The sequence below is a fragment of the Pagrus major genome, chromosome 17 (genome assembly GCF_040436345.1).
Source record: "Pagrus major chromosome 17, Pma_NU_1.0".
Taxonomy (NCBI): domain Eukaryota; kingdom Metazoa; phylum Chordata; class Actinopteri; order Spariformes; family Sparidae; genus Pagrus; species Pagrus major.
Genome location: NC_133231.1, coordinates 28,526,269 through 28,549,469, shown reverse-complemented (window position 1 = coordinate 28,549,469; position 23,201 = coordinate 28,526,269). Strand labels below are relative to the sequence as shown.

At 38.6% G+C, this 23,201-nt stretch overlaps 3 protein-coding genes and 1 pseudogene across 3 annotated transcripts; all 4 read left to right on the top strand.

Annotated features, from left to right (window-relative positions):
• LOC141012545 (uncharacterized) lies at positions 1–4,630 on the top strand. Its single transcript, XM_073486053.1, has 6 exons — positions 1–54; positions 169–236; positions 1,638–1,923; positions 2,535–2,689; positions 2,949–3,228; positions 3,841–4,630. Exons 2-6 carry the CDS (start codon positions 173–175, stop codon positions 3,989–3,991), a joined length of 936 nt encoding a protein of 311 aa, XP_073342154.1. The 5' UTR covers positions 1–54; positions 169–172; the 3' UTR covers positions 3,992–4,630.
• A 2,023-nt stretch (positions 4,631–6,653) lies between these two features.
• Positions 6,654–11,245, top strand: LOC141012548 (uncharacterized). The gene is made up of 6 exons (XM_073486055.1): positions 6,654–6,670; positions 6,785–6,852; positions 8,255–8,540; positions 9,150–9,304; positions 9,564–9,843; positions 10,456–11,245. The coding sequence occupies exons 2-6, from the start codon at positions 6,789–6,791 to the stop codon at positions 10,604–10,606; spliced, it is 936 nt and encodes a 311-aa protein (XP_073342156.1). The 5' UTR covers positions 6,654–6,670; positions 6,785–6,788; the 3' UTR covers positions 10,607–11,245.
• A 777-nt stretch (positions 11,246–12,022) lies between these two features.
• LOC141011524 (uncharacterized) lies at positions 12,023–15,127 on the top strand. Its single transcript, XM_073484687.1, has 5 exons — positions 12,023–12,083; positions 12,175–12,448; positions 12,925–13,214; positions 13,504–13,783; positions 14,407–15,127. Exons 1-5 carry the CDS (start codon positions 12,023–12,025, stop codon positions 14,555–14,557), a joined length of 1,056 nt encoding a protein of 351 aa, XP_073340788.1. The 3' UTR covers positions 14,558–15,127.
• Positions 15,128–17,245: 2,118 nt separating this feature from the next.
• On the top strand, positions 17,246–21,783 carry LOC141012546 (uncharacterized; annotated as a pseudogene).
• Positions 21,784–23,201: the final 1,418 nt, after the last annotated feature.

The window sequence follows — 23,201 nt, the reverse complement described above, 5'->3', positions numbered from 1 at the left end:
CATATTCATCATCACATAAACTCCTCATCGTCTGAGCTTATTCTTCAAGTCAGGGTATGTACTTTTCTGCTTGTTGTACACTGACAGTTAACACTGTTATTTCATTTCAAATGCTTCTAATTTATTCAGTGTACCTCTGTTAATGACTTTCTTTTCCATTTGAACCAGAACAATGAAACACATTTCAGTTCTGCTTTTGCAGCTCCTTCTGTGGACGTGCTCAGTTAACACCTATCGTAAGTATGATGTGGCTATCTGTGAGATCTTTCCTAAACTTACACAAGTGTGATGTAGAAACTCTGGAGCATGTATGCTGAAAAAGAGCTTTTAGTCAAGTATGAGTATTGAGCATGAAACGTTTTTGACACAAGTTCTGGATTTTTCAGTGAGGCAGAATGAGTGAATGCAGGGCTCTGGGGTGCAACTATTGTGGTCGCACAAAAATCTGACAAGTGCGACTTAGCATTTTTTCATTGGTTGAACTGGTGTGCCTGAGATTTAGCAATTTATGTTTTAAACAACTGATATTATCACAATTTACATGTGATTTAAATGAAGAAAAATATGCATTCCCAACTTTATTCCTGTTCACGATCATTTACATAATGTGTAAAGTTAAAATGTATCACTGTGATCACCTTAATGAAGTAGTGGTGCACCCAACGGGAAAAAAAATGAAAATGCACATTGTTATTCAAAGTAGATGTCTTAAAACATGTCTGGAGGGGACTTGTTATTACAGTAAATGATTATTTTGCGGTAAAACGGAGACATAATTTAAACAATGGTGGAGCGATAATAAAGATTAATGTTGCTTGAATGAACTGAGTGGATTTATTTCCACAATTATCTAAGAACAGCATGCTCTCTGCATGGTCTTCAGCTTAAACTTCAAACTTAAAAATGATCTGTAGGGTCACCACATGATTGGTCAAGTTCAAAAAAGTAATTTTTGCAATGCAGTCAAGGTGATCAAACTGTTTTGGCTGTATGGCCCTCATTGTGCAGTAGTCTTCGCTACATTTTTATTAATTCTCAGGATTAAGCTGGAACAAGACAAAAAAAGCGAGGCAAGACGGGACATAACTAGGTGTACTTGAAGACATGACAAGATTAACATGTTGAGAAAAGACAAATAAACACTGATTACAGACAATGGAGGCAGCAAAAACCATAAATACTGGGAACATACTGGGATGTTGGCACGATGATGTATTATAGAGAAGCTTTAAGGCAGTGTGTGTATGGGTGTGATTCCTGTGTGTGTGTGTGTTTGTATTGCTATCCTTGTGTGGACCAACCCTTGACATGACACCTTTCTTGTGAGGACATTTTTTACTTGTGAGGACCTTTTGCCTGGTCTTCACAAAGAAAATGCTAGGATGAGCTCTGTGTGTGAGAGAGTGTGTTAGGGAGCAATGAGGGGGAGTGGCCGGAGGGGGAACAGGGATGGTTAGTGAACAGTTTGTCATATCAACTTGAAAGATGTTGTGTCCACATGTTGTTTGTGCTGCCCCCAAGTGGCCCAAAAAATCAGATGTTGCAGGTTGGATAATTTACAAACTTTTCTGCCTCATACATTTAGATGTATTTCAACTGTTTAACTATATATGATGTATATTTAACTTTCTTCATAGAAAATGTGGCCTTGCGTGGAAAAGCGACCCAGTCGTCCCGTCATGTGCAACCATTTGGATCAGCCAACAGTGCCATCGATGGAAACCGTGAATCTACCTTCTCAGACGGATCATGCAGCCACACTGCTGAACAGACCAACCCCTGGTGGAGAGTGGACCTGCTGGAGGCCTACATCGTCACCTCCATCACCATCACCAACAGAGGAGACTGCTGTGCAGAAAAGATCAATGGAGCAGAGATTCACATCGGCAACTCTTTACAAGACCATGGTGTCACAAACCCAGTGTAAGAGAATGTGACTTATGACTTAATAGCAAACTTATAGTTATAAGTTATAAGGTTGTTACGACCCCAGAGGTCGTATAAACATTTCTTTTGTATGTGCTTTAATTGCCTCTGTGCTTTAATGCCCCTCTGTGTTACCTGAGTGTGTGTGTGTGATTGGTTGCAGGTGTGTTTGGGTAATTGAGTGAATGTAGGTTGTTCAGGGAGCTGATTGGTTCCTGCCTCAAAGCCAATAGTTTAAAGGCCAGCTCTTCCCAGTTCAAAATACTTTGCTGCTGGTGGTGCTTGGGAGATGGTCAGAGGGGAGGCTCATTTTCATGTTGCAGCAGGGTTTCCCCTGGGCCCTGGTCATAACATGGACATGATCCACCCAGATCCCGATGCAACTCATCATATGATCTGTTAGCTTAAAGATGATCCTACAGAGATGTTCAATATACCACTGATTTCCTTTATAAGTGACTGAATGATTGAAGTTTTCAATTTGATGACATATGCAGTTTGTTGGCAGAGTGGCCAAGTGTTGGTATTATTTCTTTACATTGCTTTATACCTTCAAATACTGCAGTATTAAACAAATCCATCCACTGTTTCCTCTCTCTCTCATCTAGGGTTGCTGTAATTCCTCGAATCTCAGCAGGCACATCATTAAAAATCCCTTTAACCAGTCATGTGGAGGGACGTTATGTGATTGTGTCTATATCTGGTTCAGGAAAGGTCCTTACGCTCTGCGAAGTGGAAGTCTACGGCTACCGTGCCCCAACTGGTGAGAATTAAATATCAGGCCAAAGCCACACAAGATGTGGTTTTCTAGGTGATGCTGCAGCCTCATTTTCCATACAGCTGTGGTCACCTTAGAATTCTGCACAACCATGAATCGTTTGTCAGCTTCGTGGGCATAAGCATTCACAACATCACAATTACCTGGAGGGACTGATTTATGTTCAAGACAAACACATATTGGGGACCCCTTGCATCAGTGAAAACTGTCAGTGCTGATGTTTGAAATTGTGTCCTTTGTGCAGGAGAGAACCTGGCACTCCAAGGAAAAGCCTCGCAATCTTCACTTCATTCCACAGGCATTGCAAATAACGCCATTGATGGGAATCGAGCCAGCGCCTGGGACCAGGGATCTTGTAGTCACACAGGCCCCAACTTCAACGCCTGGTGGAGACTGGACCTGGGCAAAAGACACAAAGTGTTTTCTGTTAGCGTCACCAACCGCCAAGAACATCACCACAGACTTAATGGAGCTGAGATCCGGATTGGAGATTCTCTTGACAACAATGGCATCAACAACCCCAGGTAGTTTACAGTTAGCTTGTTTATGATAATACAACTATGATTTAAAGGTGTCATTGATAACATCCAGTCACTAAATGTGGCATTCATCTCCCTCCTACCATTGCATTCACATCACCACACCACTCTTTTTCAAATCCTCTTCCCATCAAGTGATTGCCAGTTTGAGTACTAGCAAGCGTTAGCTAACTTTGCTAATGCTTGGGATATACTGCAACTCTACCATTTTTATGTTGTTGTTTTTTTCCTCAAAACTATCAAGACCTGACAAACATTTTCTAATTACTGATTCACAATCATAATAATATTGATAAGGAGAAGTGATATTTGTTCTGCACCTCTCCACAGGCTCTATTATTTTCAAAAAATGGTTTATCTACATAAACATGTTATCAATATGACCTCTAAAGTTTGTGATTAAAGTCTATGTGTCAGAGGGTTTGTTTGGAAGAACACATTTATGCTCAATTTAAAAAGAAATGTAATTATATCCATTTGAAATAAGAGTTTTGGTGATGATTCATGTCTATTAAATTATTTTGTGAAACATTTGGAGTATCTATTGATTTAACTGACCATTTGATGAGTTAATAGAGTCATTTCTTCTTCTGCTAGGTGTGCTTTGATCTCAAGCATCCCTGGAGGTTTCACCCACAACTTCCAGTGTAACAGGATGGACGGCCGCTATGTGACCATAGTCATCCCTGGAAGAACTGAGTACCTGAGTGTGTGTGAGGTGGAGGTCTATGGTTCCAGACTGGATTAGGTCTGAGCAAGTTCACAATTCATAACAATGATGTTTAGCTGATGTTCGTGCACAGGCCATGATCGTGAGCTTCAAACTTTTATAACAATGACATTTGATATTGCAGATGTTTAGCTGATCAACAGATTCATGTCATGTCATTCATATATCCCCCTTGTTCAGTATCTGAAACCATCACATACAGTTTAGGCCCATTATCTTCCTGAAGATTAATGTTGATTCTGTATGAGATAATTAATTAAAGTTGTCACTGAATGCCACATTACAGATTTGACTGGACATTTGGAATATCATTATCATTATTGTTTTTCCACGTCACAAAAAAATGTGAATAAAAATTATATTTGAGTGTTAAAAAAATGCACGAGAACGCACTTTAGAAGATCTTTCCTTTTCTTTATGTCACATGTCAAAATATCTATGTTACAAGGCTTAGTAATATGTTTTTAGGTACTAATATGTGTATTTCATTTAACCTACAATGATAATAATATTGTGATGGTGTGAGTATTTCTGTTGTTGTGAGATGTTTCTCTCTGTTTTGTATTCGATTATTATCACTCTGTAATTTTCTGAGTAAAGATTGAATTATACTGGTACTGCAGAGTAGCAATTCACAATAAATCAAACTGTTCCTAACTTGGTGGACTTCATCTTTACAGTATAGACAGGAAAAGAAAGAGCGAGACATCAGCCCTGCAACAAGTCACAGTGAGTCAGGGCAGCAGTAACTGCAGTATTTATATAAGACTGAGCAGGGCAACATGTTTAGTCTGAGTGAAAACACCTGGTTAGACATGAAATATAAAAGCTGAAGTGTGTCCAGTGTCCAGTGTGACCAGTACGCCTGCAGCCAGTGCTGGGCTCCTTAATGGAGCGTTAAACCCCTTTAGAAATGGCGAAACCTTAAGTGGACCATTGCCAAGTCTCTGACAGCCCTGAGATCCCAACTTCTATATTGAAAAGCCGTTGTTTACATCCTTTTTAATGCTACAATCTTCACTGTGGCTGCTATGCTAAAAGCATTCATACACACCTGAAGTGGGTGCACAACGTTTTTTCAAAAATATTTGAGGCTCATTTTTAGAAGAACCTCTCCTTTAATCTATAATAATGTTTCATACTTAATAAGTTGATCACATGTACTGCATGTAAAATCATGAACAGACACATGTAGTGGAGCGAAAAGTAAAATATTTCCGACTATTAAGTGGCACTGCAAACACTTGTACTTTAAGAATGGAAGTACAAGTACCTTAGTTACTTTATTACTATGATGTAAACAGTGTATTGTGTGATATTTGTCTTGCTCATTGGTATCTACATGGATGACCTCCAAAAGCTGATTCACAAGAAGGGAAGTACTGTCATCACTGCGTGCAGGTTAACATCATGTCACCTTGCTGAAATAATCCAATACTATAAAACGTTTCTAAAAAGTGTTATCTCCCAAAATTCCTCTGCTGTTGTTGATACTAGTATTTTAGAAACAGCACTTTGTATATTTACTGCTTGCTAAAAATGAAGACTTTGATATTTTGGGAAATATGCTTATTCTTAAGTGTTGTTGCTAATTAGGCAGGTAAAACCAAGAGGTTATTCGATAAGCTTAACTTAATGTGACTCTTACCATCAGTGATGGAATGTAACTAAGTACACATACTCAACTACTGTACTTGAGTACAATTTTGAGGTACCTGTACTTTACTTGACCATTTCCATTGCATGCTGCTTTATACTTCCACTTTACGACATTGTGTAAATGTTGTACATTTTATTAAAATACATCTATTATCTAAATTTAGCAGATTGCAGCTTTAGAGCCAAAGTAGCACATATTTTAATTAATTAATTTAATATCAATTGGATGGGGGAAAAAAACACTTAGTGACCCATTTTAAAAAGAGTGAATGGCTGACTTTATTTGAGGGGTCACAAAAATGATGAATGAAAAACCTGCATTATCCCTGAAAACAACAACAACAACAACAACAACAGCAAATATATCTTTTGTATTATATTTGAATAAGCAGTTGGACAAAAGTATGCATAACTTAATTCGTTTCTGAGAGTTACACTCAGATATTGGGACAGAAAATTCTATCCAAGCATATTGGAAACTACAAAATACAGAATTCCTCTTTGTATGAAGTCTTTTAACCTCTTGGTGCCAGAATACTGTTTCTGCATTCTGCACCAGCAAAAGTATGAAGCTTATTTCATTCACTTTATACTTTATCAACAGGCTTTCTGTTATTTTTTGCTTTGCTTTATATTTCGCACGTGTTGTCTTGTCCCCTGTTGTTGCTCACACAACAGTGAATCCTTATTAGGTGGCCTTGTTATTTTGGCAATGAAGTACTGACTGTTTGAATGCAGTTTCAAAGTTCACAGTTCAGTTCCAGTTTATTAGCTTTATGTAGATTAACACTGGGTCACCAGTACAATGAACCAATACATGTTGGAAGAGAAAACATCAAAAGTTGTTGATTCCTGACCTATTTGGTAGCTGGATATGAGCCTTATAAGGGAAAAGATGAGGTCAAATGTGGTAAATCATCAACAAACGACAAAACATACAATGATAACGTGCACATAAATATCCCTGTGTGGTTCACATCAAATCATATTCATCATCACATAAACTCCTCATCGTCTGAGCTCATCCTTCAAGTCAGGGTATGTACTTTTCTGCTTGTTGTACACTGACAGTTAAGACTGTTATTTCATTTCAAATGCTTCTAATTTATTCAGTGTACCTCTGTTAATGACTTTCTTTTCCATCTGAACCAGAACAATGAAACACATTTCAGTTCTGCTTTTGCAGCTCCTTCTGTGGACGTGCTCGGTTAACAGCTATCGTAAGTATGATGTGGCTATATCTGTGAGATCTTTCCTAAACTTACACAAGTGTGATGTAGAAACTCTGGAGCATGTATGCTGATAAAGAGCTTTTAGTCAAGTATGAGTATTGAGCATGAAACGTTTTTGACACAAGTTCTGGATTTTTCAGTGAGGCAGAATGAGTGAATGCAGGGCTCTGGGGTGCAACTATTGTGGTCGCACAAAAATCTGACAAGTGCGACTTAGCATTTTTTCATTGGTTGAACTGGTGTGCCTGAGATTTAGCAATTTATGTTTTAAACAACTGATATTATCACAATTTACATGTGATTTAAATGAAGAAAAATATGCATTCCCAACTTTATTCCTGTTCACGATCATTTACATAATGTGTAAAGTTATAATGTATCATTGTGATCACCTTAATGAAGTACTGTTGCACCCAACGGTAAAAAAAATTAAAATGCACATTGTTATTCAAAGTAGATGTTTTAAAACATGTCTGGAGGGTATTTGTTATTACAGTAAAGAATTCTGGCGCAGTCGAATGGAGAAATAATTTTAAAAAATGGTGGAGTGATAATAAAGATTAATGTTGCTTGGATGAACTGAGTGGATTTATTTCCACAATTATCTAAGAACAGCATCCTCTCTGCAGGGTCTTCAGCTTAAACTTCAAACTCAAAAATTCTCTGTAGGGTCACAACGATTGGTCAAGTTCAAAAAAGTCATTTTTGCAATGCAGTCAAGGTGATTAACCTGTTTTGGCTGTATGGCCCTCATTGTGCAGTAGTCTTCGCTACATTTTTATTAATTCTCAGGATTAAGGTGGAACAAGACAAAAAAAGCGAGGCATGACAAGACATAACTAGGTGTACTTGAAGACATGACAAGAGTAACAGGTTGAGAAAAGACAAATAAACACTGATTACAGACAATGGAGGCAGCAAAAACCATAAATACTGGGAACATACTGGGATGTTGGCACGATGATGTATTATAGAGAAGCTTTATGGCAGTGTGTGTATGGGTGTGATTCCTGTGTGTGTGTGTGTTTGTATTGCTATCCTTGTGTGGACCAACCCTTGACATCCCACCTTTCTTGTGAGGACATTTTTTACTTGTGAGGACCTTTTGCCTGGTCTTCACAAAGAAAATGCTAGGATGAGCTCTGTGTGTGAGAGAGTGTGTTAGGGAGCAATGAGGGGGAGTGGCCGGAGGGGGAACAGGGATGGTTAGTGAACAGTTTGTCATATCAACTTGAAAGATGTTGTGTCCACATGTTGTTTGTGCTGCCCCCAAGTGGCCCAAAAAATCAGATGTTGCAGGTTGGATAATTTACAAACTTTTCTGCCTCATACATTTAGATGTATTTCAACTGTTTAACTATATATGATGTATATTTAACTTTCTTCATAGAAAATGTGGCCTTGCGTGGAAAAGCGACCCAGTCGTCCCGTCATGTGCAACCATTTGGATCAGCCAACAGTGCCATCGATGGAAACCGTGAATCTAACTTTTTCGACGGATCATGCAGCCACACTGCTGAACAGACCAACCCCTGGTGGAGAGTGGACCTGCTGGGGGCCTACATCGTCACCTCCATCACCATCACCAACAGAGGAGACTGCTGTGCAGAAAAGATCAATGGAGCAGAGATTCACATCGGCAACTCTTTACAAGACCATGGTGTCACAAACCCAGTGTAAGAGTATGTGACTTATGACTTAATAGTAAACTTATAGTTATAAGTTATAAGGTTGTTACGACCCCAGAGGTCGTATAAACATTTCTTTTGTATGTGCTTTAATTGCCTCTGTGCTTTAATGCCCCTCTGTGTTACCTGTGTGTGTGTGTGTGATTGGTTGCAGGTGTGTTTGGGTAATTGAGTGAATGTAGGTTGTTCAGGGAGCTGATTGCTTCCTGCCTCAAAGCCAATAGTTCTTAATAGCTCTTCCCAGTTCAAAATACTTTGCTGCTGGTGGTGCTTGGGAGATGGTCAGAGGGGAGGCTCATTTTCCTGTTGCAGCAGGGTTTCCCCTGGGCCCTGGTCATAACATGGACATGATCCACCCAGATCCCGATGCAACTCATCATATGATCTGTTAGCTTAAAGATGATCCTACAGAGATGTTCAATATACCACTGATTTCCTTTATAAGTGACTGAATGATTGAAGTTTTCAATTTGATGACATATGCAGTTTGTTGGCAGAGTGGCCAAGTGTTGGTATTATTTCTTTACATTGCTTTATACCTTCAAATACTGCAGTATTAAACAAATCCATCCACTGTTTCCTCTCTCTCTCATCTAGGGTTGCTGTAATTCCTCGAATCTCAGCAGGCACATCATTAAAAATCCCTTTAACCAGTCATGTGGAGGGACGTTATGTGATTGTGTCTATATCTGGTTCAGGAAAGGTCCTTACGCTCTGTGAAGTGGAAGTCTACGGCTACCGTGCCCCAACTGGTGAGAATTAAATATCAGGCCAAAGCCACACAAGATGTGGTTTTCTAGGTGATGCTGCAGCCTCATTTTCCATACAGCTGTGGTCACCTTAGAATTCTGCACAACCATGAATCGTTTGTCAGCTTCGTGGGCATAAGCATTCACAACATCACAATTACCTGGAGGGACTGATTTATGTTCAAGACAAACACATATTGGGGACCCCTTGCATCAGTGAAAACTGTCAGTGCTGATGTTTGAAATTGTGTCCTTTGTGCAGGAGAGAACCTGGCACTCCAAGGAAAAGCCTCGCAATCTTCACTTCATTCCACAGGCATTGCAAATAACGCCATTGATGGGAATCGAGCCAGCGCCTGGGACCAGGGATCTTGTACTCACACAGGCCACAACTTCAACGCCTGGTGGAGACTGGACCTGGGCAAAAGACACAAAGTGTTTTCTGTTAGCGTCACCAACCGCCAAGAACATCACCACAGACTTAATGGAGCTGAGATCCGGATTGGAGATTCTCTTGACAACAATGGCATCAACAACCCCAGGTAGTTTACAGTTAGCTTGTTTATGATAATACAACTATGATTTAAAGGTGTCATTGATAACATCCAGTCACTAAATGTGGCATTCATCTCCCTCCTACCATTGCATTCACATCACCACACCACTCTTTTTCAAATCCTCTTCCCATCAAGTGATTGCCAGTTTGAGTACTAGCAAGCGTTAGCTAACTTTGCTAATGCTTGGGATATACTGCAACTCTACCATTTTTATGTTGTTGTTTTTTTCCTCAAAACTATCAAGACCTGACAAACATTTTCTAATTACTGATTCACAATCATAATAATATTGATAAGGAGAAGTGATATTTGTTCTGCACCTCTCCACAGGCTCTATTATTTTCAAAAAATGGTTTATCTACATAAACATGTTATCAATATGACCTCTAAAGTTTGTGATTAAAGTCTATGTGTCAGAGGGTTTGTTTGGAAGAACACATTTATGCTCAATTTAAAAAGAAATGTAATTATATCCATTTGAAATAAGAGTTTTGGTGATGATTCATGTCTATTAAATTATTTTGTGAAACATTTGGAGTATCTATTGATTTAACTGACCATTTGATGAGTTAATAGAGTCATTTCTTCTTCTGCTAGGTGTGCTTTGATCTCAAGCATCCCTGGAGGTTTCACCCACAACTTCCAGTGTAACAGGACGGACGGCCGCTATGTGACCATAGTCATCCCTGGAAGAACTGAGTACCTGAGTGTGTGTGAGGTGGAGGTCTATGGTTCCAGACTGGATTAGGTCTGAGCAAGTTCACAATTCATAACAATGATGTTTAGCTGATGTTCGTGCACAGGCCATGATCGTGAGCTTCAAACTTTTATAACAATGACATTTGATATTGCAGATGTTTAGCTGATCAACAGATTCATGTCATGTCATTCATATATCCCCCTTGTTCAGTATCTGAAACCATCACATACAGTTTAGGCCCATTATCTTCCTGAAGATTAATGTTGATTCTGTATGAGATAATTAATTAAAGTTGTCACTGAATGCCAAATTACAGATTTGACTGGACATTTGGAATATCATTATCATTATTGTTTTTCCACGTCACAAAAAAATGTGAATAAAAATTATATTTGAGTGTTAAAAAAATGCACGAGAACGCACTTTAGAAGATCTTTCCTTTTCTTTATGTCACATGTCAAAATATCTATGTTACAAGGCTTAGTAATATGTTTTTAGGTACTAATATGTGTATTTCATTTAACCTACAATGATAATAATATTGTGATGGTGTGAGTATTTCTGTTGTTGTGAGATGTTTCTCTCTGTTTTGTATTCGATTATTATCACTCTGTAATTTTCTGAGTAAAGATTGAATTATACTGGTACTGCAGAGTAGCAATTCACAATAAATCAAACTGTTCCTAACTTGGTGGACTTCATCTTTACAGTATAGACAGGAAAAGAAAGAGCGAGACATCAGCCCTGCAACAAGTCACAGTGAGTCAGGGCAGCAGTAACTGCAGTATTAATATAAGACTGAGCAGGGCAACATGTTTAGTCTGAGTGAAAACACCTGGTTAGACATGAAATATAAAAGCTAAAGTGTGTCCAGTGTCCAGTGTGACCAGCATGCCTGGAACTTGATTGGTCAAGTTCAAAAAAGTCATTTTTGCAATGCAGTCAAGGTGATTAACCTGTTTTGGCTGTATGGCCCTCATTGTGCAGTAGTCTTCGCTACATTTTTATTAATTCTCAGGATTAAGGTGGAACAAGACAAAAAAAGCGAGGCATGACAAGACATAACTAGGTGTACTTGAAGACATGACAAGAGTAACAGGTTGAGAAAAGACAAATAAACACTGATTACAGACAATGGAGGCAGCAAAAACCATAAATACTGGGAACATACTGGGATGTTGGCACGATGATGTATTATAGAGAAGCTTTATGGCAGTGTGTGTATGGGTGTGATTCCTGTGTGTGTGTGTGTTTGTATTGCTATCCTTGTGTGGACCAACCCTTGACATGACACCTTTCTTGTGAGGACATTTTTTACTTGTGAGGACCTTTTGCCTGGTCTTCACAAAGAAAATGCTAGGATGAGCTCTGTGTGTAAGAGAGTGTGTTAGGGAGCAATGAGGGGGAGTGGCCGGAGGGGGCATAGGGATGGTTAGTGAACAGTTTGTCATATCAACTTGAAAGATGTTGTGTCCACATGTTGTTTGTGCTGCACCCAAGTGGCCCAAAAAATCAGATGTTGCAGGTTGGATAATTTACAAACTTTTCTGCCTCATACATTTAGATGTATTTCAACTGTTTAACTATATATGATGTATATTTAACTTTCTTCATAGAAAATGTGGCTTTGCGTGGAAAAGCGACCCAGTCGTCCCGTCATGTGCAACCATTTGGATCAGCCAACAGTGCCATCGATGGAAACCGTGAATCTACCTTCTCAGACGGATCATGCAGCCACACTGCTGAACAGACCAACCCCTGGTGGAGAGTGGACCTGCTGGGGGCCTACATCGTCACCTCCATCACCATCACCAACAGAGGAGACTGCTGTGCAGAAAAGATCAATGGAGCAGGCAACTCTTTACAAGACCATGGTGTCACAAACCCAGTGTAAGAGTATGTGACTTATGACTTAATAGCAAACTTATAGTTATAAGTTATAAGGTTGTTACGACCCCAGAGGTCGTATAAACATATCTTTTGTATGTGCTTTAATTGCCTCTGTGCTTTAATGCCCCTCTGTGTTACCTGAGTGTGTGTGTGTGATTGGTTGCAGGTGTGTTTGGGTAATTGAGTGAATGTAGGTTGTTCAGGGAGCTGATTGGTTCCTGCCTCAAAGCCAATAGTTTAAAGGCCAGCTCTTCCCAGTTCAAAATACTTTGCTGCTGGTGGTGCTTGGGAGATGGTCAGAGGGGAGGCTCATTTTCATGTTGCAGCAGGGTTTCCCCTAAGCCCTGGTCATAACATGGACATGATCCACCCAGATCCCGATGCAACTCATCATATGATCTGTTAGCTTAAAGATGATCCTACAGAGATGTGCAATTTACCACTTATTTCCTTTATAAGTGACTGAATGATTGAAGTTTTCAATTTGATGACATATGCAGTTTGTTGGCAGAGTGGCCAAGTGTTGGTATTATTTCTTTACATTGCTTTATACCTTCAAATACTGCAGTATTAAACAAATCCATCCACTGTTTCCTCTCTCTCTCTTCTAGGGTTGCTGCAATTCCTCGAATCCCAGCAGGCAGATCATTAAAAATCACTTTAACCAGTCATGTGGAGGGACGTTATGTGATTGTGTCTATACCTGGTTCAGGAAAGGTCCTTACGCTCTGCGAAGTGGAAGTCTACGGCTACCGTGCCCCAACTGGTGAGAATTAAATATCAGGCCAAAGCCACACAAGATGTGGTTTTCTAGGTGATGCTGCAGCCTCATTTTCCATACAGCTGTGGTCACCCCAGAAGTTTGATCACACGAAGAAAATCCCTTAGAATTCTGCACAACCATGAACCGTTTGTCAGCTTCGTGGGCATAAGCGTTCACAACATCACAACTACCTGGAGGGACTGATTTATGTTCAAGACAAACACATATTGGGGACCCTTTGCATCAGTGAAAACTGTCAGTGCTGATGTTTGAAATTGTGTCCTTTGTGCAGGAGAGAACCTGGCTCTCCAAGGAAAAGCCTCGCAGTCTTCACTTCATTCTACAGGCATTGCAAATAATGCCATTGATGGGAATCGAGCCAGCGCCTGGGACCAGGGATCTTGTAGTCACACAGGCCCCAACTTCAACGCCTGGTGGAGACTGGACCTGGGCAAAACACACAAAGTGTTTTCTGTTAGCGTCACCAACATCATAGAAGCACATGAAAGACTTAATGGAGCTGAGATCCGGATTGGAGATTCTCTTGACAGCAATGGCATCAACAATCCCAGGTAGTTTACAGTTAGCTTGTTCATGATAATACAACTATGATTTAAAGTTGTTATTGATAACTTTCAGTCACTAAATGTGGCATTCATCTCCCTCCTACCATTGCATTCACATTACCACACCACTTTTTTTTCAAATCCTCTTCCCATCAAGTGGTTGCCAGTTTGAGCACTAGCAAGCGTTAGCTAACTTTGCTAATGCTTGGGACATATTTCAACTCTACCATTTTTATGTTGTTGTTTTTTTCCTCAAAACTATCAAGACTGTTTATTCATTTTGGAACTTACAAACATTTTCTAATTACTGATTCACAATCATAATAATATTGATAAGGAGAAGAGATATTTATTCTGCACCTCTCCACAGGCTCTATTATTTTCAAAAAATGGTTTGTCTACATAAACATGTTATCAATATGACCTCTAAAGTTTGTGATTAAAGTCTATGTGTTTGTTTGGAACAACACATTCATGCTCAATTTAAAAAGAAATTTAATTAGATCCGTTTGAAATAAGAGTTTTGGCAATGATTCATGTCTATTAAATTATTTTGTGAAACATTTGGAGTATCTATTGATTTAACTGACCATTTGATGAGTTAATAGAGTCGTTTCTTCTTCTGCTAGGTGTGCTTTGATCTCAAGCATGCCTGGAGGTTTCACCCGAAAATTCCAGTGTAACGGGATGGACGGCCGCTATGTGACCATAGTCATCCCTGGAAGAACTGAGTACCTGCATGTGTGTGAGGTGGAGGTCTATGGTTCCAGACTGGATTAGGTCTGAGGAAGTTCACAATTCATAACAATGATGTTTAGCAGATGTTCGTGTACAGGCTCATGCTCATGAGCTTCAAATTTTTATATCAATGACATTTGATTTTGCAGATGTTTAGCTGATCAACAGATTCATGTCACATGGATTCATGTATCTCCCCTGTACAGTATCTCCAACCATTACACAAAATGTAGGTCTATTATCTCCCTGAATATTAATGTTGATTAATGTTGATTCTGTATGAGATAATTGTTTATCCAGGTTGCAAAAAACATGTGAGTAAAAAGTATATTTGAGTGGTAAAAATGGACTGTTAGAAATTTGACATTCAGACTTTATTATGTTTTGTTATCGATCACAAATAGCAGCCATTTGAGAAGCATTCTTACTATTGTTTCAATGGAAAACAAGATATTGTTTATATATGGAGAGAATGGCACATGTTAGATTATCTTTTCTTTTCAATATGTCACATGTCAAAATATCTATGTTACAAGGCTTAGTAATATGTTTTTAGGTACTAATGCGTGTATTTCATTCAACCTACAATGACAGTAATGTTGTGATGGTGTGTGTGAGAGTATTTCTGTTGTTGTGAGATGTTTCTCTCTCTTTTGTATTCGATTATATTGTATTATATTATTATTATCACAATAAACAAACTGTTCCAAACTTGGTGGACTTCATCTTTACAGTATAGACAGGAAAAGAAAGAGCGAGACATCAGCCCTGCAACAAGTCACAGTGAGTCAGGGCAGCAGTAACTGCAGTATTTATATAAGACTGAGCAAGGCAACATGTCTAGTCTGAGTGAAAACACCTGGTCAGACATGAAATATAAAAGCTGGAGTGTGTCCAGTGTCCAGTGTGACCAGTACGCCTGCAGCCAGTGCTGGGCTCCTTAATGGAGCGTTAAACCCCTTTAGAAATGGCAAAACCTTAAGTGGACCATTGCCAAGTCTCTGACAGCTCTGAGATCCCAACTTCTATTTTGAAAAGCCGTTATTTACATCCTTTTTAATGCTACAATCTTCACTGTAGCTGCTATGCTAAAAGCATTCACACACACCTGAAGTGGGTGCACAACGTTTTTTCAAAAATATTTGGGGCTCATTTTTAGAAGAACCTCTCCTTTAATCTATAATAATGTTTTATACTTAATAAGTTGATCACATGTACTGCATGTAAAATCATGAACAGACACATGTAGTGGAGCGAAAAGTAAAATATTTCCGACTATTAAGTGGCACTGCAAACACTTGTACTTCAAGAATGGAAGTACAAGTACCTTAGTTACTTTATTACTATGATGTAAACAGTGTATTGTGTGATATTTGTCTTGCTCATTGGTATCTACATGGATGACCTCCAAAATCTGATGAACAAGAAGGGAAGTACTGTCATCACTGTGTGCAGGTCAACATAATGTCACCTTTGCTGAAATAATTCAAAACTATAGAAACAATTTGTAAAAAGTGTTATCTCCCAAAGTTACTCTGCTGTTGTTGATACTAGTATTTGAGAAACAGCACTTTGTGTATTACTGCTTGCTAACAATGAAGACTTTGATATTTTGGGAAATATGCTTATTCTTAATTGTTGTTGCTAATTAGGCAGGTAAAACCAAGAGGTTATTTGATAAGCTTAACTTAATGTGACTCTTACCATCAGTGATGGAATGTAACTAAGTACATATACTCAATTACTGTACTTGAGTACAATTTTGAGGTACTTGTACTTTACTTGACCATTTCCATTGCATGCTGCTTTATACTTCCACTTTACTACATTGTGTAAATGTTGTACATTTTATTAAAATACATATATTATCTAAATTTAGCAGATTGCAGCTTTAGAGCCAAAGTAGCACATATTTTAATTAATTAATTTAATATCAATTGGATGGGGAAAAAAAACACTTTGTGACCCATTTTAAAAAGAGTGAAAGGCTGACTTTATTTGAGGGGTCACTAAAATGATTAATGAAAAACCTGCATCATCCCTGAAAACAACAACAACAACAACAGCAAATATATCTTTTGTATTATATGTGAATAAGCAGCTGGACAAAAGTATGCATAACTTAATTTGTTTCTGAGAGTTACACTCAGATGTTGGGACAGAAAATTCTATCCAACATATTGGAAACTACAAAATACAGAATTCCTCTTTGTATGAAGTCTTTTAACCTCTTGGTGCCAAAATACTGTTTTTGCATTCTGCACCAGCAAAAGTATGAAGCTTACTTCATTCACTTTATACTTTATCAACAGGCTTTCTGTTATTTTTTACTTTGCTTTATATTTTGCACGTGTTGTCTTGTCCCCTGTTGTTACTCACACAACAGTGAATCCTTATTAGGTGGCCTTGTTATTTTGGCAATGAAGTACTGACTGTTTGACTGCAGTTTCAAAGTTCACAGTTCAGTTCCAGTTTATTAGCTTTATGTAGATTAACACTGGGTCACCAGTACAATGAACCAGTACATGTTGGAAGAGAAAACATCAAAAGTTGTTGATTCCTGACCTATTTGGTAGCTGGATATGAGCCTTATAAGGGAAAAGATGAGGTCAAATGTGGTAAATCATCAACAAACGACAAAACATACAATGATAACGTGCACATAAATATCCCTGTGTGGTTCACATCAAATCATATTCATCATCACATAAACTCCTCATCGTCTGAGCTTATCCTTCAAGTCAGGGTATGTACTTGTCTGCTTGTTGCACACTGACAGTTAACACTGTTATTTCATTTCAAATGCTTCTAATTTATTCAGTGTACCTCTGTTAATGACTTTCTTTTCCATTTGAACCAGAACAATGAAACACATTTCAGTTATGCTTTTGCAACTCCTTCTGTGGACGTGCTCAGTTAACACCTATCGTAAGTATGATGTGGCTATATCTGTGAGATCTTTCCTAAACTTACACAAGTGTGATGTAGAAACTCTGGCGCATGTATGCTGAAAAAGAGCTTTTAGTCAAGTATGAGTATTGTTTTCAGTGAGGCAGAATGAGTGAATGCAGGGCTCTGGGGTGCAACTGCAAGTGCGACTTAGCATTTTTTCATTGGTCGAACTGGTGTGCCTGAGATTTAGCAATTTATGTTTTAAACAACTGATTATCACAATTTACATGTGATTTAAATGAAGAAAAATATGCATTCCCAACTTTATTCCTGTTCACGATCATTTACATAATGTGTAAAGTTAAAATGTATCACTGTGATCACCTTAATGAAGTAGTGGTGCACCCAACGGGAAAAAAAATTAAAATGCACATTGTTATTCAAAGGAGATGTCTTAAAACATGTCTGGAGGGGATTTGTTATTACAGTAAATGATTATTTTGCGGTAAAACGGAGACATAATTTAAACAATGGTGGAGCGATAATAAAGAAGATTAATGTTGCTTGAATGAACTGAGTGGATTTATTTCCACAATTATCTAAGACCAGCATGCTCTCTGCATGGTCTTCAGCTTAAACTTCAAACTTAAAAATGATCTGTAGGGTCACCACATGATTGGTCAAGTTCAAAAAAGTAATTTTTGCAATGCAGCCAAGGTGATCAACCTGTTTTGGCTGTATGGCCCTCATTGTGCAGTAGTCTTTGCTACATTTTTATTAATTCTCAGGATTAACCTGGAACAAGACAAAAAAAAGTGAGCACGACAAGACATAACTAGGTGTACTTGAAGACATGACAAGATTAACATGTTGAGAAAAGACAAATAAACACTGATTACAGACAATGAGGCAGCAAAAACAATAAATACTGGGAACATACTGGGATGTTGGCACAATGATGTATTATAGAGAAGCTTTATGGCAGTGTGTGTATGGGTGTGATTCCTGCTGGTGTGTGTGTTTGTATTGCTATACTTGTGTGGACCAACCCTTGACATCCCACCTTTCTTGTGAGGACATTTTTTACTTGTGAGGACCTTTTGCCTGGTCTTCACAAAGAAAATGCTAGGATGAGCTCTGTGTGTGAGAGAGTGTGTTGGGGAGCAATGAGGGGGAGTGGCCGGAGGGGGAATAGGGATGGTTAGTGGACAGTTTGTCATATCAACTTGAAAGATGTTGTGTCCACATGTTGTTTGTGCTGCCCCCAAGTGGCCCAAAAAATCAGATGTTGCAGGTTGGATAATTTACAAACTTTTCTGCCTCATACATTTAGATGTGTTTCAACTGTTTAACTATATATGATGTATATTTAACTTTCTTCATAGAAAATGTGGCCTTGCGTGGAAAAGCGACCCAGTCGTCCCGTCATGTGCAACCATTTGGATCAGCCAACAGTGCCATCGATGGAAACCGTGAATCTAACTTTTTCGACGGATCATGCAGCCACACTGCTGAACAGACCAACCCCTGGTGGAGAGTGGACCTGCTGGGGGCCTACATCGTCACCTCCATCACCATCACCAACAGAGGAGACTGCTGTGCAGAAAAGATCAATGGAGCAGAGATTCACATCGCAACTCTTTACAAGACCATGGTGTCACAAACCCAGTGTAAGAGTATGTGACTTATGACTTAATAGTAAACTTATAGTTATAAGTTATAAGGTTGTTACGACCCCAGAGGTCGTATAAACATTTCTTTTGTATGTGCTTTAATTGCCTCTGTGCTTTAATGCCCCTCTGTGTTACCTGTGTGTGTGTGTGTGATTGGTTGCAGGTGTGTTTGGGTAATTGAGTGAATGTAGGTTGTTCAGGAGCTGATTGCTTCCTGCCTCAAAGCCAATAGTTTAAAGGCCAGCTCTTCCCAGTTCAAAATACTTTGCTGCTGGTGGTGCTTGGGAGATGGTCAGAGGGGAGGCTCATTTTCATGTTGCAGCAGGGTTTCCCCTGGGCCCTGGTCATAACATGGACATGATCCACCCAGATCCCGATGCAACTCATCATATGATCTGTTAGCTTAAAGATGATCCTACAGAGATGTTCAATATACCACTGATTTCCTTTATAAGTGACTGAATGATTGAAGTTTTCAATTTGATGACATATGCAGTTTGTTGGCAGAGTGGCCAAGTGTTGGTATTATTTCTTTACATTGCTTTATACCTTCAAATACTGCAGTATTAAACAAATCCATCCACTGTTTCCTCTCTCTCTCATCTAGGGTTGCTGTAATTCCTCGAATCTCAGCAGGCACATCATTAAAAATCCCTTTAACCAGTCATGTGGAGGGACGTTATGTGATTGTGTCTATATCTGGTTCAGGAAAGGTCCTTACGCTCTGCGAAGTGGAAGTCTACGGCTACCGTGCCCCAACTGGTGAGAATTAAATATCAGGCCAAAGCCACACAAGATGTGGTTTTCTAGGTGATGCTGCAGCCTCATTTTCCATACAGCTGTGGTCACCTTAGAATTCTGCACAACCATGAATCGTTTGTCAGCTTCGTGGGCATAAGCATTCACAACATCACAATTACCTGGAGGGACTGATTTATGTTCAAGACAAACACATATTGGGGACCCCTTGCATCAGTGAAAACTGTCAGTGCTGATGTTTGAAATTGTGTCCTTTGTGCAGGAGAGAACCTGGCACTCCAAGGAAAAGCCTCGCAATCTTCACTTCATTCCACAGGCATTGCAAATAACGCCATTGATGGGAATCGAGCCAGCGCCTGGGACCAGGGATCTTGTAGTCACACAGGCCCCAACTTCAACGCCTGGTGGAGACTGGACCTGGGCAAAAGACACAAAGTGTTTTCTGTTAGCGTCACCAACCGCCAAGAACATCACCACAGACTTAATGGAGCTGAGATCCGGATTGGAGATTCTCTTGACAACAATGGCATCAACAACCCCAGGTAGTTTACAGTTAGCTTGTTTATGATAATACAACTATGATTTAAAGGTGTCATTGATAACATCCAGTCACTAAATGTGGCATTCATCTCCCTCCTACCATTGCATTCACATCACCACACCACTCTTTTTCAAATCCTCTTCCCATCAAGTGATTGCCAGTTTGAGTACTAGCAAGCGTTAGCTAACTTTGCTAATGCTTGGGATATACTGCAACTCTACCATTTTTATGTTGTTGTTTTTTTCCTCAAAACTATCAAGACCTGACAAACATTTTCTAATTACTGATTCACAATCATAATAATATTGATAAGGAGAAGTGATATTTGTTCTGCACCTCTCCACAGGCTCTATTATTTTCAAAAAATGGTTTATCTACATAAACATGTTATCAATATGACCTCTAAAGTTTGTGATTAAAGTCTATGTGTCAGAGGGTTTGTTTGGAAGAACACATTTATGCTCAATTTAAAAAGAAATGTAATTATATCCATTTGAAATAAGAGTTTTGGTGATGATTCATGTCTATTAAATTATTTTGTGAAACATTTGGAGTATCTATTGATTTAACTGACCATTTGATGAGTTAATAGAGTCATTTCTTCTTCTGCTAGGTGTGCTTTGATCTCAAGCATCCCTGGAGGTTTCACCCACAACTTCCAGTGTAACAGGATGGACGGCCGCTATGTGACCATAGTCATCCCTGGAAGAACTGAGTACCTGAGTGTGTGTGAGGTGGAGGTCTATGGTTCCAGACTGGATTAGGTCTGAGCAAGTTCACAATTCATAACAATGATGTTTAGCTGATGTTCGTGCACAGGCCATGATCGTGAGCTTCAAACTTTTATAACAATGACATTTGATATTGCAGATGTTTAGCTGATCAACAGATTCATGTCATGTCATTCATATATCCCCCTTGTTCAGTATCTGAAACCATCACATACAGTTTAGGCCCATTATCTTCCTGAAGATTAATGTTGATTCTGTATGAGATAATTAATTAAAGTTGTCACTGAATGCCACATTACAGATTTGACTGGACATTTGGAATATCATTATCATTATTGTTTTTCCACGTCACAAAAAAATGTGAATAAAAATTATATTTGAGTGTTAAAAAAATGCACGAGAACGCACTTTAGAAGATCTTTCCTTTTCTTTATGTCACATGTCAAAATATCTATGTTACAAGGCTTAGTAATATGTTTTTAGGTACTAATATGTGTATTTCATTTAACCTACAATGATAATAATATTGTGATGGTGTGAGTATTTCTGTTGTTGTGAGATGTTTCTCTCTGTTTTGTATTCGATTATTATCACTCTGTAATTTTCTGAGTAAAGATTGAATTATACTGGTACTGCAGAGTAGCAATTCACAATAAATCAAACTGTTCCTAACTTGGTGGACTTCATCTTTACAGTATAGACAGGAAAAGAAAGAGCGAGACATCAGCCCTGCAACAAGTCACAGTGAGTCAGGGCAGCAGTAACTGCAGTATTTATATAAGACTGAGCAGGGCAACATGTTTAGTCTGAGTGAAAACACCTGGTTAGACATGAAATATAAAAGCTGAAGTGTGTCCAGTGTCCAGTGTGACCAGTACGCCTGCAGCCAGTGCTGGGCTCCTTAATGGAGCGTTAAACCCCTTTAGAAATGGCGAAACCTTAAGTGGACCATTGCCAAGTCTCTGACAGCCCTGAGATCCCAACTTCTATATTGAAAAGCCGTTGTTTACATCCTTTTTAATGCTACAATCTTCACTGTGGCTGCTATGCTAAAAGCATTCATACACACCTGAAGTGGGTGCACAACGTTTTTTCAAAAATATTTGAGGCTCATTTTTAGAAGAACCTCTCCTTTAATCTATAATAATGTTTCATACTTAATAAGTTGATCACATGTACTGCATGTAAAATCATGAACAGACACATGTAGTGGAGCGAAAAGTAAAATATTTCCGACTATTAAGTGGCACTGCAAACACTTGTACTTTAAGAATGGAAGTACAAGTACCTTAGTTACTTTATTACTATGATGTAAACAGTGTATTGTGTGATATTTGTCTTGCTCATTGGTATCTACATGGATGACCTCCAAAAGCTGATTCACAAGAAGGGAAGTACTGTCATCACTGCGTGCAGGTTAACATCATGTCACCTTGCTGAAATAATCCAATACTATAAAACGTTTCTAAAAAGTGTTATCTCCCAAAATTCCTCTGCTGTTGTTGATACTAGTATTTTAGAAACAGCACTTTGTATATTTACTGCTTGCTAAAAATGAAGACTTTGATATTTTGGGAAATATGCTTATTCTTAAGTGTTGTTGCTAATTAGGCAGGTAAAACCAAGAGGTTATTCGATAAGCTTAACTTAATGTGACTCTTACCATCAGTGATGGAATGTAACTAAGTACACATACTCAACTACTGTACTTGAGTACAATTTTGAGGTACCTGTACTTTACTTGACCATTTCCATTGCATGCTGCTTTATACTTCCACTTTACGACATTGTGTAAATGTTGTACATTTTATTAAAATACATCTATTATCTAAATTTAGCAGATTGCAGCTTTAGAGCCAAAGTAGCACATATTTTAATTAATTAATTTAATATCAATTGGATGGGGGAAAAAAACACTTAGTGACCCATTTTAAAAAGAGTGAATGGCTGACTTTATTTGAGGGGTCACAAAAATGATGAATGAAAAACCTGCATTATCCCTGAAAACAACAACAACAACAACAACAACAGCAAATATATCTTTTGTATTATATTTGAATAAGCAGTTGGACAAAAGTATGCATAACTTA

What these genes read in the sequence shown, in the direction of transcription:
- LOC141012545 (XM_073486053.1), top strand. Translation starts at nt 173, where the DNA reads ATGAAACACATTTCAGTTCTGCTTTTGCAGCTCCTTCTGTGGACGTGC. An exon ending in GTGCTCAGTTAACACCTATC is followed by an intron (nt 237 to 1,637) that starts GTAAGTATGATG and finishes CTTTCTTCATAG; the next exon opens with AAAATGTGGCCTTGCGTGGA. An exon ending in CATGGTGTCACAAACCCAGT is followed by an intron (nt 1,924 to 2,534) that starts GTAAGAGAATGT and finishes TCTCTCATCTAG; the next exon opens with GGTTGCTGTAATTCCTCGAA.
- LOC141012548 (XM_073486055.1), top strand. Translation starts at nt 6,789, where the DNA reads ATGAAACACATTTCAGTTCTGCTTTTGCAGCTCCTTCTGTGGACGTGC. An exon ending in CATGGTGTCACAAACCCAGT is followed by an intron (nt 8,541 to 9,149) that starts GTAAGAGTATGT and finishes TCTCTCATCTAG; the next exon opens with GGTTGCTGTAATTCCTCGAA. An exon ending in AATGGCATCAACAACCCCAG is followed by an intron (nt 9,844 to 10,455) that starts GTAGTTTACAGT and finishes TTCTTCTGCTAG; the next exon opens with GTGTGCTTTGATCTCAAGCA.
- LOC141011524 (XM_073484687.1), top strand. Translation starts at nt 12,023, where the DNA reads ATGTTGTGTCCACATGTTGTTTGTGCTGCACCCAAGTGGCCCAAAAAA. An exon ending in CATGGTGTCACAAACCCAGT is followed by an intron (nt 12,449 to 12,924) that starts GTAAGAGTATGT and finishes GAATGATTGAAG; the next exon opens with TTTTCAATTTGATGACATAT. An exon ending in AATGGCATCAACAATCCCAG is followed by an intron (nt 13,784 to 14,406) that starts GTAGTTTACAGT and finishes TTCTTCTGCTAG; the next exon opens with GTGTGCTTTGATCTCAAGCA.